The sequence below is a fragment of the Phalacrocorax carbo genome, chromosome 1, assembly GCF_963921805.1.
Source record: "Phalacrocorax carbo chromosome 1, bPhaCar2.1, whole genome shotgun sequence".
In the NCBI taxonomy this organism is placed as follows: domain Eukaryota; kingdom Metazoa; phylum Chordata; class Aves; order Suliformes; family Phalacrocoracidae; genus Phalacrocorax; species Phalacrocorax carbo.
In genome coordinates, this window is record NC_087513.1 from 211346744 (window position 1) to 211362497 (window position 15754).

Genomic DNA, 15754 nt, shown 5'->3' on the forward strand with positions numbered 1-15754 from the left:
ACTAGAAAGCAAGAAAAGTAAAACCAGTTTTATTTTGTTTAGGCGATTCCATGCAAGGGTTCATTTAACAGAGAGGAAAGGAAGGAGACAGAGATGCCAAGGGAAGAAAGATCAGAGGAATAAGAAGGAAGCCAAAACAATACCGAAGAGATTAGCAAAGCAAAGTGCCACTGCAACAAGGCTTTGGTTTACATACAGAGGATAAGGAGGCCATGCCAGAAGAGCCGCTAAGATTGGTTAGAGAGCTGGGACTCTTCTTGATTCTGCCAAGGGAACAACTGCTGTCTGATGCTGTATCTGTCTCTCTGTCATCACTCTATAAAAACATCACAGAAAGAAAGTCTGGGTAGGTTCTCTATAGCCACAAGGAACATTACAAAAAAAACCCCAAACGAACAAAAAATAAAACCAACCCAGAATTCTAATGCAGATTGGGTCTTAGTGAAAACTTGAATTTAAATGCCCTTGTAGTACCAACACCAGTAATTAATATTTCTTAAATTAGGTCACGCATTTAAAACAAAGTTGAAAGGGAATTTTTCTGATGGAAAGCCTACACTGAATTGTATTTTTTTAAAACCTGGTTGTATTACTGATTTTTGTTTGGTTTTAAATCTCAAATAGCGATGACAAAGTGCAAAGTTAACTTTACTGGAACAATTAAACTCAACTTCTCTACTTCACTATCTCATGAATAAACTTACGCAAGTGATAATGCTCAGGTCTTTTACCAGTTTTATAGTGTTATCTAGCGAATACCATCAATTCTGTAGCCTCTGCATTTAAGGCAGTCAGCTGGAGGGTAACACGCACAGTAGAACAGCACTGGATACAACTGGCTTTTGCAAAAAGCCCACTTGCAATAGGGCAAGCAGGGCCCTGCTTTTGCTTCAGGGAACTGCAGTTTTGGTTTACTTGGTCATTGTCAGGTTGTGTGCTCACAACCCCATTCTGTCTTTATCCTATCACTGTACTGAAGAGTCGATGCTTTACTTCTCATGTGTGCTTTGGCATCTTCCTACGCAAGGTGTTACAGAAACCGTCATCTCCCTGTTGCATTCCACCCTCGAACAATGCACAAGGCTCCCCCCTCCTTTGTACAGTTTTGAACTGCTGTCATAGATCTACAAACAGGTGCAAGATTAGTGAATAACAATTTCTACACACGTTAAAACAATTAATATTTATAGAAATAAGTATCTAGCATATAAGCATTTTGAACAGGTCTTTATAAAGATCCATTGATTGTAGCTTCTCTGGCTGTCTCTAACTCCTAAGTAAAAGCCTGCCAGGATTCTTCCCCAGTTCAGAGGCCAAAAGGTAAGGACTGACTAATGTCCTTGGAACGCTAATCTTGATCCATCCATGGTGCAATGTTAACAGCCTTAGAAAAGTTTCCTGTGCATTCTTTTCAGCAGAAGGGGCATTAGAATGGTACAATTTTAGAGAATCTTTAACTAAAGAGATATAATTCATAGACACTGAATGGTTTTAAGTTCTGCACTCTAAGGTAAGATTAATCAAACCTGTATCACCACACTTTCATTATTTCAGACTTTAGGAGGGAGTAGGGTAAAACAGGGCACAGCATATTACTGATTCTGACCCTTCAGTCCTTTTAGACACGCTTTTAGAAAAATATTTCAAAATATTAATATTTATGCTACAGTTACAGTGATAAGGGCTGGGGTAAGCAGCAATTCCTGATTTTATAGCACAAACACAGGTATTTTTGTGACCTCTATGCCCCAAATTCCTGTGTCCCATTTAAGCCTGTGTCCACTAATGCACAACCCTCATTGACAGGACCCAGGTGTTTGTACCCCCATTTGGGAGACCTGGAGGACAGCATCAGTAACTTTGATTTTCTAACAACCTGGGGGAGGGAAAAGTTTACAGGCACATTTACTGTATAAATTCACATTCATACTATGGCACTCCAGAAAAAAAAAAGAAAGAAAAAGGAAAAAAAGAAAAGGAAGAATCTATGTTATTATCCAAGTTCAACAATGATGATGTATTTCCTATTCTCCAGAGTTCCCTGTGGCCAATGGAACTATCTCTTTTAGGCATTTATGGTGGGACATTTGCACTTGGTCTCTACTCCTCTCTTCACTGACTGTTTGGGAAACCAGAGACCAGCCAGTTCAAACCACTTTCAGACTTTGGTATTGTTTTAGGAGATTTGAATATGGGCTCAAAGCTTATTTGAAGGCCCACACCATGATGATGATAACAATAAGAGACATAAAGGCACAGTACGTTGTAAATTCTGAAATTTCACTGACACAGAGGTAACAGTCTGGTACCTGAACCTGCATGCCAAAGCAGAACACCAAGCTAATATTCCTCTGACAAAGGCCTCCAGCTTATGGACTTACATGTTCATTTTAGATTTTAGGCTCTGAGGAAAAATCAATGTATGCACATATGTATGTTCTGAAGGAAAAAAACCCAAACCTGTTGGCTTAAAGCTAGAGATTGCCTTTGGGAATAACAGCAAGTGTTCACTATGCTTCAATCTCCTAGAGAAAACACGCTCTGTGTGTTTAGCTGTACAGTGACAATAAACCTGTATTTACTGGACTAAAGCTTTCCAGAGGTTAATGAACCACAGGCTGTTTGGGATCATCTCCTGACTGCTACACCGCAAGCTCAACCCCCATGCCATGCTCCAACAGTAAACTGGCTTGGCCGGCTCCAGAACACACTATTTGACAAACACATAATACCACAGCAATCAGAAGTTTTAGTTACAATATTTCAGAGATGGAACCTACCTCTTCCTGTAGGAATGATGGTACTGACTTGCTTAATCCTTTGAGTTTTTCAGGATTGGAAGACAGCTTCTCAGGCTGCGAAGGCACTGTGGAAACTGGAGAGTAGCAATTCAAAAGGTTTCAAAAATAAGTTTGTACATCAAAACAGTGCGATCCCATAACAGGACAGGGTTAGAAACAAACAACTTCAGATGAAATACATGCACATGCACAAACAGTTTACAACATGGATGTAAGATTCGCCCCATCCTCAGAGAAGCTATCATTAGCTGTCATCCTTCGATATCTCCTACGACACTGACCAAAGAGCTTTGGCAGGAGAAGAAATGTTCACATCGCTTGACGTTATGTACAAGCCTAAGTGCCGCAAGCAAATTCTCCTCAAATGTGATAAACATTTTCAGTTTACCTGCTAGATTTTCCTCCTAGAACAAGGATAAGTGTGCTCACGCACCAACCGTGCCATCGTTGCCATTAGAGTCATCATAAGGTTCTTGGTAAGAAGTTAGTGTACAGGCCAAGCCCTGTTCTTTTATTTACTCAAATTTATGGCAATAGGAACATGTGTGTAAATCAAGCAATTTTTAGACGTGAACTCAGAAGTTTCAAGTATTCCTAGTTAATTATAAGATGCATATCTCATTAATGATGCAGGGTTTTTGCAGCCCACCTCCAGCTTTTGGTATAGCTCTGCTGAATTTCACATCCATGTCCTTTCACTGTACAAAGCTTAGTTGCACAAACTAGCCTTGCAAGAACCCAGTTTGCGGTAAGCCCACAGTTCTCAGAATTTTCCGTGCTCTAATCCCACTTATATTTAATAATACACCAAAGCTGTGTATCCTTGGACTGGATACACGTTGTGAAACGCACTGATACTGAATATCATACGACCAAGAATTATTTGGCAACAAACAGCCAGATACAGGGTCACGTATCTATTGCATAAAATGAAACACTGCACACATGATGGGATTGTTTGCAAGGCGTGAGCTAAGCTTTTCCAAAGCTTTTGCTGTTGAAGTTTAAATAGTGCTCAGGATATCAGTTATTGTCAGTACGCAGTTAGATGCAGTTTTCCCATTGAGCGAGTAGCTAGTCCAGATGTATAACTTGTTAGTTGTTAAACAAAAAAGGGATTTTTAATGTATTAGTTTAAATATAGGTGGAGAAGTCTCTCCATTGTCTGCTGGAAGAATCCTATTACTCACTTCCTGCTGCATTTTCATTCTTCTCTTGATGCTGATCAGGTTTTGGACCTGCTCAGTGCAATATTGACAACAGTCATTCAGTAGCACAAACAGCTTTGCAGTGTTATAAATAGCTTCACTATATGTTATATGTGGGGAGTCTTTGACTTCCCCAGACCCCATATGTTTTTATGTTTTGCATTGCTGTCCTCCTTTGAGGACCTGGATCATAACAAAGGTAACATGAGGGTGCAAGTTAAGCAAAGCAAAAATGTGAATAGTTTCTTCAAATGAAGTTGCCTTATTCTGTCTGTAGAGCTATCAACTTAGCTGTTTGTCATTTTTTCAAAATTTCACTTTTAACAAATTTAACTCAGAAAACCCCCACCCTTTTCAGATAAGTGTCTACACACTTCATATTGAATACATAGCATCCTTCAGCAGGGGGTCTTCATCTGAAAGCAAAAAGTGTAGTACGGTACTTAAGTCTTGTTAATTTACTGGACGTTGCGTGCACCCTATTACACTACAATCATCCTGTTATACTACAGGCCACCCACATGCAAAATGCTTTAAAGCATCTAAAATATGACAATTATTGCAACTGTGCACTGTTTTTTAGAACTATAGTGCCATAATGCAGTAAATAAAGAATTGTGTGTTAAGTTCCACCATATTTGGTGTTATTTGGTGGTTTTCTATTATGTTCATCTTCACATGCTCTTGGAGCAGATTTGCTTTTGTTTTGCTTAGATTTGGAATTTCTAATGGCACACAGAAAAATTTAACAGTAAGGCATCCGTAATGCACTCATGGACTCAGGATATCAACAGCAGCTGATCCAGCAGATCATCTGTTGCTTAGAGCAATTCTACTTTGCTGGATTGAGACAGGCATTGTAAGAGAGGCCTCTGTTCAACTGATGTATTCTGAAGGGTGTTTTGAGCAAAAGTCATCTTGCACCTTACAATGCAACAGATGAACAAACAAATTCAACATCTACTTAGGCCAAGTCTTTCAACTGAGCTAGTGTTCAAAGCTCTAAATGATTTCAGTAACTCTTTCATAAGCTGAACAACCAAAGACCAAAATAATACATTGGTGAGTGGCACAGAGTTTCTGCAGATATAGCAGGACGTAAGGTAAGTATAGACCTTAAGAACACAGCAACGCAACAAAATTCTGCAAAAGCATTTAAGTCATGCTGAAGTTCATCAAATCTAAAAGCATGATATAGTTCTTGGTTTCAAAATTCCTTCACTAGCAAACAAAGGCCATTGAAGTAACAACAAACTTCACAAAAGATATTTACCATCTTCAGCACTAAGAGCTAATTCTTCCTTTGGATTATTTATTTTTCCTTTATCTGTGCAGGAAAGAAGTAACACATAGTTAGAAATATTGCTGTTCGGTAGGATAAAATGGATGGCAGTGTTAATCACAGAATTAAGAGCAATGAGGACAAAAACCCAAACAAACCAGCGGAGCCATGGGAATGGTTAAATGCAAGACATGCTTTCTAGTTCACACGCTACTTCAAGCCTACATCCAAGCAGCAGTCTCACGTTGACTCAGGTTCTACCAGCGTGCTGTTGCAACAATGTTAGAGCATACCTAAAACTTAGAAACTAGTTAGAAGGAAGCAATAGCATAAGTAGTATTAGAAGAGTAATTTGCCAACAATAGCCAACATCTTTCAAAATCTACACCTTCACACTTCAGCTTACAAATATAAGTTCAGTTTATGTCATCCCCATTAGACATGGGATAAGCATGAAAACATTCAGGGGCTGGGTAAAGGGAGACAGAAGAGCCCCAAAGCATCCTAGGAGGCTGCAGGGGGAAGTCAGGAATTAATTTTAAGTACAATCTTGCCTCACTGTATTCTCTTAAAGTGAGTTTGGTATGTTAACTGCCAGAATACACTGGGGAAACACTGCTAAACTAAGATGACTTTTTCATACTTCTGCTGTCTACTAATTTGACCCGAGCAAGCAACCAGGAGACAAAGGCAGCTATTGCTCGTTACCAATTTGGGTAGTTGCCAATACTTTCACCATTGACAAACTATCCAAGAAACAGCTCATCACTGATGGACGCAGTGCATTTTTGATAGATGTCTGCTTCATAGACCAGTTGTTTCAAAATTAACACAAAGAACTGAAAACTAAACTGCATGAGAAAAGAATTCAGTTCCACAGGACAAGCTTATGGCTTATTGAGAAACAAAGACAAAAAACCACGACTTGGCAAAGATGTATGGAAGACCAGCGTGAACAAGTTTAAGCCAAACTGGGGGTCATGGGAGACACACAAGCTTCGTGCTCACTTGAGGTGGCTGATGGAATGTCCTCTAGACTTTTGGAAGGCATTTTCCTATCTGCACTCCTTTTCAAAGCCATCAAAACAGGGTTTAATTCCTCTTCTGAACCTGTTACAAGACAAAAGACATGAACACTGCACACACAGACATGCCATTTTAAGCAAGTCACTAAACAAGCAGCCACGCATGTGTCATGAGAATCTATTTTGACTGTTAACAAAGGCAGCAAACATTCAATGAAAATACAAAATAAATCCAAAATAAACAAAATAATTGTCTAATTTTAAGTATCCATTTGCTCTCTGTAGATTCTCTTGGCCATCAGGCAGGTTTGTTGGTTTGCCCTGTGTAGGTGTCTCTGTACTGACTAATAAGGGGATTTCAGGCAATTACAGCACTTAATAGCTAAAGTCTGTTTATCCTATATTGCTCTTAGACAATTTTGTAACATTCCTGCTATGAACCAGCACAAAGTTTATAGCTTCAGTTTTTCCCTCTCTGTAAATTTGTCCGTTATATTTTCTGCTCAGTGAAAGTAATTTTTTTTCAATACCTGAGTAACAACCACAAAAAAAAACCCGAAAAACAAAAAACACCCAAGCTGTGGAGATATTTGGATCCCTGGAATTGTGCAGTTGCCTCTAAGAGCAGAATCAAGACCTAGCTCCTTCTGAAACCTTTAACACCCTCTGTCCCCCCTACCTCACTTTACTCCCCATCAGCCAACCAACCAGGCCTTACAGTGTTGCCATCTGTAATTATGGATAAAAACAAATTATGTTTCACTTCCCCTCATTTGTCTTGAGTTTTCCCTGACTTACATTGAAATCTCACTTTCAAAACAGGCTCAAGAATAAGTTGGCAGGTTCTGGAAACTTCATGTATTTCTCAAATTCTCCAGGTGAAGAAAACATTCCCAGTCTCTCAGCAGCAGATTAAAGAGATTAAATTATCTCCTCTACCTTAAGCTCTTCGATGACTGTCACACACTATACATTGACTAGAGCTGCCATTCAACCAAATAATGAGAATCCTAATAAACAGACCACGTCATTTATATGGCCACCTTCTAGCGCAACAGGCAGCAATGCTAAATGAAATAGCGCAGAGTATTGGTATTGTCTTTATATCCAGCCACTCCACTGGTAAGTATTTACCTTTGAAGACAAGCTGGTCAAACTAAAGCATGAACAGAGTCAGCCACTGGTATTTTTTCCCCTCTTTTAATCTGATATATTTAAAAGAAATACCATATTTTTAGTGGTGCAATGTTATCGATTTGAAGGCAATGCCACGGGGGAGGAAGAAAAGGGTAAATCATGAAGACTGATGCAATTGATTCATGCTGCTAAACTCCCCTTACCAAAAAGGCTTACCCAAATGGGGTATGTGTTTGTCAAACACTTTCCTATTAAAGGACTTAATTAGTTTTTCCCATCCTTCCCCAAAAAATATCCAAAGCATTCGATTAAGAAATAAGGATCGCACAGGCTTCTGGTTAACATATTTCAAGTTGGCTACGAAAAAAATATTGTAGCCATATTTAACAACCCAGCACCATGAATTTTAGAAATCAAATGGCTCACGAGTTGAACTTCCGGTTCCAGAGTGGGAATCAGAGTTTTCATCTGAAAACTTGGATCCCAGATTCAAGTCATCCCCTTCCTCTTCATCATTATCCCCATGCTGAGACATTAGGCGGAGTTGTGCTCCTGGCCGGGGGGAGTTTCTCTCGTCTTTAAGTGGTGTGCTTTCACTTCTGAATTTCAGCAGTGCTTTAAATTCTGAATTCTTTTCAGAGGCACCTGAGGATGTGCTTCCATCTCTCCTTGCTTCTTCATTTGTCTTGAATGTCTTGATTGCATTCGTATTGGTCTCTCCTTCCAAGGGAGGAGGATCAACTGGAACCATGTCTCTCTTTTCTATTATATTAGTATCTCTATTCCTTTTAGGAAGATCAGAGGCTTCAGTTTCACTTACTGCAAGATCACTTACTGAAGCCTTGATACTTTGTTCTGGAGCTCCCCCTTTGATAGCTACCATCACCTGTGTATGACAGCTACTTAAAGCATTATGCGGCTGTGACGTCATCATGAACAGAGTCTCTTTTTGTGAGGGAAACACATGATCCCCACACTTTTCTTGTTTACATAACTCTTTGGATATTGGACATGAAGCTTCAGATGCTTCTTGAAGAAGTTTTTCTACAGAGCAATGGAATTCACTGAATTTTGCAATATTTGAAACAGAAGTTTTTTCTATTTTTTCTTGTATCTCTTGAGGATGATCTCCCTCTCGATGTGGAGCAGGCATACCTAGAGTAGTCTGTATCTTACCTTGCATTTTCTTATCCATATTTTCCAGCACAGAAGCTGGTGTTTCAGAGACCTCTTTTGGTAGCTTCTGCAAGTTAACATCAAATACTCCATATTCAGCCTTGGGCAGGGCAGATCTTCCTATGGTCTCACGGATTTCCTGCGGCAGCTCTCCATCACGATCACTGGTCGTGCTTTTAACTTCCATCTCAACAGTCCTCTGTACGGTGTTGTCAGCACGTTTTGGTTTAGGAGGTGGTGTTTCAGAGGCCTCCTTCAGCAGTTTCTCTAAAGCAGAGCTCAAGCCACTGACCCTGGAGGGGGCAACGGACTTTTCTACGGTCTCACTGATTTCCTGCAGCAACTCCCCATCATGCTTATTGGTCGTGCTTTTAACTTCCATCTTAGCAGTTTTCTGTGCTGTGCTGTTGGCACTTTTTGTTTTGGTGGGTGGTGTTTCAGAGGCCTCCTTCAGCAGCTTTTCCAAAGCAGAGCTCAGGCCGCTGACCCTGGAGGGGGCAACGGACTTTTCTATGGTCTCACCAACATCCTGTGGCAACTCTCCATCATGATCATTGGTCGTGCTTTTAAGTTCCAACTCAGCAATTCTCTGCACTGTGCTCTTAGCACAATTTGGTTTAAGAAGTGGTGTTTCAGAGGCCTCCTTCAGCAGTTTCTCTAAAGCAGAGCTCAAGTCATTGACCCTGGAGGGGGCAACAGACTTTTCTATGGCCTCACTGATTTCCTGCGGCAGCTCTCCATCACGATCACTGGTCGTGCTTTTAACTTCCATCTCAGCAGTCCTCTGTACGGTGTTGTCGGCACGTTTTGGTTTAGGAGGTGGTTTTTCAGAGGCCTCCTTCAGCAGTTTCTCTAAAGCAGAGCTCAAGTCACTGACCCTGGAGGGGGCAACGGACTTTTCTACGGTCTCACTGATTTCCTGCGGCAACTCTCCATCATGCTTATTGGTCGTGCTTCTAACTTCCACCTCAGCAGTTCTCTGTGCTGTACTGTTGGCATGTTTTGGTTTAAGAGGTGGTGTTTCAGAGGCCTCCTTCAGCAGTTTCTCTAAAGCAGAGCTCAAGTCACTGGCCCTGGAGGGGGCAACAGACTTTTCAATAGTCTCATTGACCTCTTCAGGTTGACCAGTATCTTCTTGGCATGTTGATTCCTCATTACAATTAGTTTGTGATATATTATTAATGTCATCAGATGTTTTCGTTCCCACCCTTCTATATTCAGGAGGTTGAAATGTGAAAGTTTCTCTAAGAAGGTTCTGCAAACCAACTTGAGGCCTCTGAGAACCCTCATGAGTATCATCCTTGTCTGCTGCCTGGTGTGGTAGACAGAAAGGTTCGCATTCCCTAAATAGTTTCCTGAGGCTTTTTTTGTCTTCATGCTCATATGTTGATGCCACATCCACTTTTCCTGTGCTTCTGCCTACTTCTTTTTGATCAGCAGGAGAAATATCATGGCTATGTTCTACTATTTTTTCAAAGACCTTGCACTGATTTGAGTGAAAAGCTGTCCCTTTCGAAATGTTTTCTTTAAGTTTCAAGCTAGATGACATCTCAGAGGCTTCCCTTTCTCCATTCTTTAGGCCTAGTTTCAATACATCAAGCTCAGCTTCCTCTTTAGGAAGATGGATATCTAATGGAGTAGTCTTGTTCTCCACTTTTTCTATAGGTAAACATAGGCAGTCATCTACTGCTGTCTCCTTTAAAGCATCTTTATCACCAGCTGATTGGAGCAACTGCAAGGAAATGTGATGGTCTTTTGATGACACAACACTTTTTTCTACACATTCCTTAACTTCTTGCTCTGGAAGACCCATCTTTTCCTGAGGTTTTGAGATAACTGGTTTTCTGTCCAGCTGGACAGCATCTGTATTTTCTGTATGTGTCACGTTCAGACCTTTCAGGGTAGGAGTTCCTAGAGGCAGTTCACATGCCACAGAATCTAGTGTCTGTGTTTTTTCTCTCTCAGATGTTTGGGGTTGTTGCTGAATTAATCCTTGCTTGCTCACATCATTTCTGCCTTTATCTTCCTCTGATTTTCTTTCATAGGTTATTGAACTAGTGTTATTTGGCAAAGAAACATCTCCCCTATCAACGTTGCTCTGTAATTTAACTCTGGTATCCCAGAAGTTTCTCAAAATCTGGAACTGTGAAGGATCTGAAATTTGATTCTTGGACTTTTCATTCATTTTTTCTTTCAAAGACAAAACCTGGAAGCTGGGCTTCTGTTGGGAACAAGCAGCAACTTTTCCTTCACGTGTTTCTTTCTCATTTTTGCCTCTGCTTTCTGGGGAAGCTAAAGTGGCACCAACACTTGGCTGCCAGTTATTGGCTTTTGGCGATTCTGTATATTCATGAACTTCGCCATCAGATGAAAGTGTTCTTTCTGGCTTTTCAACTGCGTGGCCTGGTCCAAACTCAAAAGAGTTTTGATGTTCATTTCTTGAAGCCTGGTTTGCACAACTTAGTTCAGCACTTCTTAATGTATTCTTGCTTTCATCATGCAATCCATTAGGTCGGTATACTGCAGTTGGTTTTATTTTGTCACTTTCTCTAAGACCTTTCAAGGCACCGCCACCTGATGCATTAGTGTTGATACTAACTTCTTTCTCTCTGTGACTGGGCATAGTTTTATCCCCTTCCCAGAAAGCTCTGATCTTCCTTAGTCTACTTTTTAATTGTATTGCCTTCTCCGATTCACATTTCTGAGATGGTAGCTTGTGTTCTTGATGTTCCGTGAGATTTGATTTTTTATTTTGTTGCTTGATGTCTTGGTGATATTCTTTTTCTTCAGGACTTGTAGAGTCTAATTCAGTTAGCAGTTTGTCATTTGGAGCCGCGTTCTCTTCCCCTTTCCTAGGTTTCAACCTCTCGTTTACCAGCTGTATATCTTCTGAAATAAATGATGCAGGTGAAATACTGTTCTGTTGTTCAATCTTTCTAAAGGGTAACTCTTCTGTAACTTCTGTCTTTCCGTCTATGCTAGGCTCACTGTGTTCTGTAGGAAGAACTGCTGTTCTGGTTGAGAAGTCCACTTCCTTTTCGGGTTCCTTGCCTTGGGATCTAGCTGATACATGTTTCCTATCTTCAGTACCAGAACTTCTTTTGAACCAATCTAAAACTTTTGATACAGATTCATCGGCAACTTTCATGAGTTCATCAGCATGTTTGTCAGGCTTGAAAGTGGTTTTAGCACCTCGCTCCTCAACAAGATCAGGCTTACCTTGCTGAAGACTTGTAGAATTGGTATTTGACACCTCATGTGCTTCTGTCTTAGCAGAAAGCTGATGTTCATCTACAATGTAAACAAACTTATCCAAGTTAGGAATCAGACACATGATGCTACAGATTTTTGATTTATCTTGAAAGATCTCTCAGATTTTTTTAAAACACTGTTAGCAGGGACAAGAGTTCTCTGTCCTTGTGTTTTTAGAAAGAACCATACTGCAGGCAAGAGAGTGAAAAATAAATTCCTGCACTGAGATATCCTACTGGATATCTATAAAAGTATTACTGGATATATATAAAGTATTACTTTTGAGGGTGCAAGCAGATAAAATTGGCTATCCCCATTCTAAAGGAAATACCTACATTGAAGGGGGGTCGAGGCAGGGGAGGGACAACCCAGCACATTTATGTTTAGTCCCATGAGTCCCCAAGTCACAACATGATTACTACCAAGGACAGCCGACAGCAGTACACCAGAAATTCTTCAGTTCCCATACAGACAGATCTACCAGGCCTTATAACAGGAATTTTATCCAAATGCTAAAACTTCATCTTCATCATCCACGATAAAGGTGCCTATCCATGCTCTGATCTGATTGTTAGCTCTTAAGAATATGAATAAAATATAATTTTAAAAATATTGACTACATTAGAGCATTGAAATACAAAGAATTGATTTAGAATTTAATTCTGAAGTATGTAGCACATTCCTATTTCCATTTCCTAGTTGTTAATTCTTAGATACAAGTGGTTTAAACATTAATGTACTATACATTATTGTATTCTGTTCTTCACTCCTACTAGTCTCTTACCAGCAAAGTTTTTGTGTGACTTTGATTCATGAACTGGTGGGCTCAAGAACTGGTGGGCTTTATTTTCCTGTGTCTCATCAACACTCAGCTCATTATTGCTGTTTGGCAGGCTGTTGCTGGAGGTCTTCTGTGAAGTTTCAAGTTTCTTAGGAGTAACGGTCTTTGTCTGCAAGGCTTCATTAACGAGGACGACTGACCTATTAGTGTCACAAGGACCAGATGCTGATGTATCATCTCGTAAGGCATCTGTTGGTTTTACTTGTAAAGCTGATGAATAGGTTCCCAGAGGCTTTACAGCAGAAGTTTGCTTATTCCCAAATGAATCTGATTTAATAGCATTATTTCCACCACTCTTCTTTTCATCAGATTCTAACAAATCAAACTCTCCTTTTTCTCTACCACGGTGTAGCTGTGGGCTTTGCAGAGGTTCTCCTTTATCTGTGCTAGATGAGAACCTCACTTGTTTCAGTTTTTCCAGTGAAATGTGTGTGGAGTCTTCCACTTCTTCCGTAAGAGAGTTCTTCTCTGCTTCTCCTTCAAAAATAGTTGCAGTAGGAAGAGCATTCTTTTTCTGAACATCTAACATCTGACTAACACGAACTTCTGAGTCAGTGGAACTTGAACTTGAACTGCGCTTCAGAATGCCCCTGGGTGGTGTACCGACGCCATTGTTCTTCGCAGTCTGTTTGGCTGGTTTTGGAACAGAGTCTTCTCTTTGGGACACGGGATCTGTTGCCTTATGAATTAATTTTCTAGCTTTTGGGACAGGACGCTTAACTAGTCCTTTCTGTGATTCATCAGTAGGTTCTACAGAAGGCTTCTTATGTTCCTCTGTTTCATAATTTTTTAAGTTTGGTTCAGGTTGGCTCTCTTCTGAGAGTGACAAAGCTTCTGTAAGACATATATAGAGAAGAAATAATGAGTTTACATGACATTCATCTGCATAAACAGAGGGGTATGACACAGTGCAGACCTAGAATACAGTGATTACATTGGTTTATTAAAAACTCCTGCAGTAAAACACATGTGGATGTTCAACATAGGTGTTGATTTCATTTGTACGCAACAGAAATTTTTACCAGATTAAAACCCGGCAGTTATTTCTTATTCTAAAAATATTAACTAATTGATGACTCCAAAGATAAAGAGTACACCAAATTTTTGATCAGCATTATTCTTGCAAGGGACACACTTTGCAGGGAAGGGCAGCTTTTGAATACGCGTACACCTCTTCAGGTTCAGGACACAAACAGCAACCTACAGAAATGGAAACAGGCTACTTCCACATTGATGTGGAACACGGTAAAACGCAGAAATGATCTCCCAGGAGAGGGGTGAAATTTTTTTTATTCCTAATGTGCAAGTCTTCCTTTTTCCTGTTGGCAAGCTTCATAACAGAGACAGGAGAGTAACTTCCATGTATGAACCTCTAAATTACAACTTCAAGTGCCTGCATTGCGATATATCATCACTCATCTACTTGCTCGCAGAGAACACTGCATGAAAGGGAGTATTTGAAAATAAACAGGACTGAGGAAACAAAGGAAAAAAATAAAGATCAAAGAGAGAGTTAAGCTTCTTCTGTTGAGCCAATAGCAGCAATGACTGGAAGGTCATAAAGATGGCCATAAAGATGGCCATACCAAATTCAAGGAAATTTCTCTGTTCTCTTAACAGCAATCCAGGATGAACAGCCGTCTCAGATGGAGTGCTTAATACTGACCAGGCTGTCAGTAAGAAAAAGGAAGTAAAACCCATCTACTCCTGTAGACAGCCACTTCCTGAATATATTCATATGTTTTACAGGGGGTTTGAAATTAACTAGTTGATAACTCCAAGTAGTTAAAACAGGTTTTGATACCTTACAAAAAGAAGCAATGAAAGCATAAATAATTTCCATATAAACCACCAAGAAATTCACAGTCATATGCTAAATAAGTATATTTACCCTTCTTTGGTAGCTGAGGTAGAGCGGCTGGTCTGATTTCTGATTCCCCACTGTTCAAGTTATCACCTGATGCAGTGGAATTAAACGGATTTCTCCTTTGCTGAAAGAGGAATGAACATTATAATTGCAGTCGCACTGTTTTATCAGTACAGTCTTGACAAAATAAATGAAAGTGCAGGGATTTCCTCTGCCTCACTACCCTGTCAGCAAAGAATTGGAAAGCATGCCTCTTAAATTGAATGCATGACAAAAAACCTAAACATCAATCAGGAAACTCTCAGAAGTCCTAGCCATAGCCTCATCCTGTTCTTTTTGAAGTCACCAACAGCAGAGATAAGCCACCCCTTAAACACACTTGAAAATCCCAAATTGTTGCAAGTTAAATAATTTTTATCTCTAATTCTGTGACTGTAGAGATACTGGAACACAGCAAGACAATTTTTTTCAGTGGCTGAAGTGCCTGGATACAATGTCAAGCACAGACAGCCACTGATTATAGCCATAACAGCACTTTAGCAGTGAACTATTAGTCATTTTCATTATCTCCCTCAAATTAAAAAAATACTCTTTTTTTGCAACTTGTTACCTTTCTTCCTCAAGCCTTTAATTATCTTTACAACTGAAGCAAAGAAGCACACAAAATGTAAAAGGTAACTTCTGCTGTATTCAATCATACCTTTACTGGTGAGACTGCTGCCTTCCTAGGTCTTTCCTCTGGTTTGTCTAACACAGAGGTTATCGTTTTAGAACTGCAAAGAAAAACCACGTAACAACTTCAGCAAACAGGACATTACTTTAAGCCTTTTTCAAAAGCAAACCAAAGATTCATTTATACATACTCAAATATAACCTCTTGCCAGCTAAAGTTTTTTATTTAGCTTGTTCTCATCAGATTTAGAAGCAAACTTTGTCCTTTCCATAGCAAGGGGATATTCTTGCTGCTTCGTTTCCTTACCAAAATTTCTTTGCTCGTTAAAGAATGCAATAACACTTCTATTGGCAGGACAGAAAGAGTATTTCTGATATCTTTTGAGCAACCTTTATGTAAATACAGCCACTCTCTGAGCAGTATCGGTGCTGCTGTCTCCATCCTTGTCCTACGTTTATACTTTTAGGACTGAAATCAAAGTGGAGAAAAGTG

The 15754-nt window shown here is 39.9% G+C and overlaps 1 protein-coding gene across 8 annotated transcripts in view; it reads right to left on the bottom strand.

Moving 5' to 3' along the window:
- The window catches only part of SYTL2 (synaptotagmin like 2), a 61195-nt gene that overhangs the window by 7462 nt on the left and 37979 nt on the right, over nucleotides 1-15754 (bottom strand). For 4 of the 8 annotated variants that reach the window (XM_064441458.1, XM_064441455.1, XM_064441456.1 and 1 more), the window contains exons 5-13: nucleotides 15290-15362; nucleotides 14614-14713; nucleotides 12666-13556; nucleotides 11849-11920; nucleotides 6300-6401; nucleotides 5283-5336; nucleotides 3992-4042; nucleotides 2781-2875; nucleotides 197-316 (exon numbers count right to left, since the gene is read on the bottom strand). In XM_064441458.1, the coding sequence (XP_064297528.1) occupies nucleotides 197-316; nucleotides 2781-2875; nucleotides 3992-4042; nucleotides 5283-5336; nucleotides 6300-6401; nucleotides 11849-11920; nucleotides 12666-13556; nucleotides 14614-14713; nucleotides 15290-15362 (1558 nt within the window). Of the gene's footprint in view, nucleotides 1-196; nucleotides 317-2780; nucleotides 2876-3991; nucleotides 4043-5282; nucleotides 5337-6299; nucleotides 6402-7879; nucleotides 11921-12665; nucleotides 13557-14613; nucleotides 14714-15289; nucleotides 15363-15754 lie in introns of those variants that run through there. The other 4 variants (XM_064441459.1, XM_064441453.1, XM_064441452.1 and 1 more) reach the window with 4 other exon arrangements.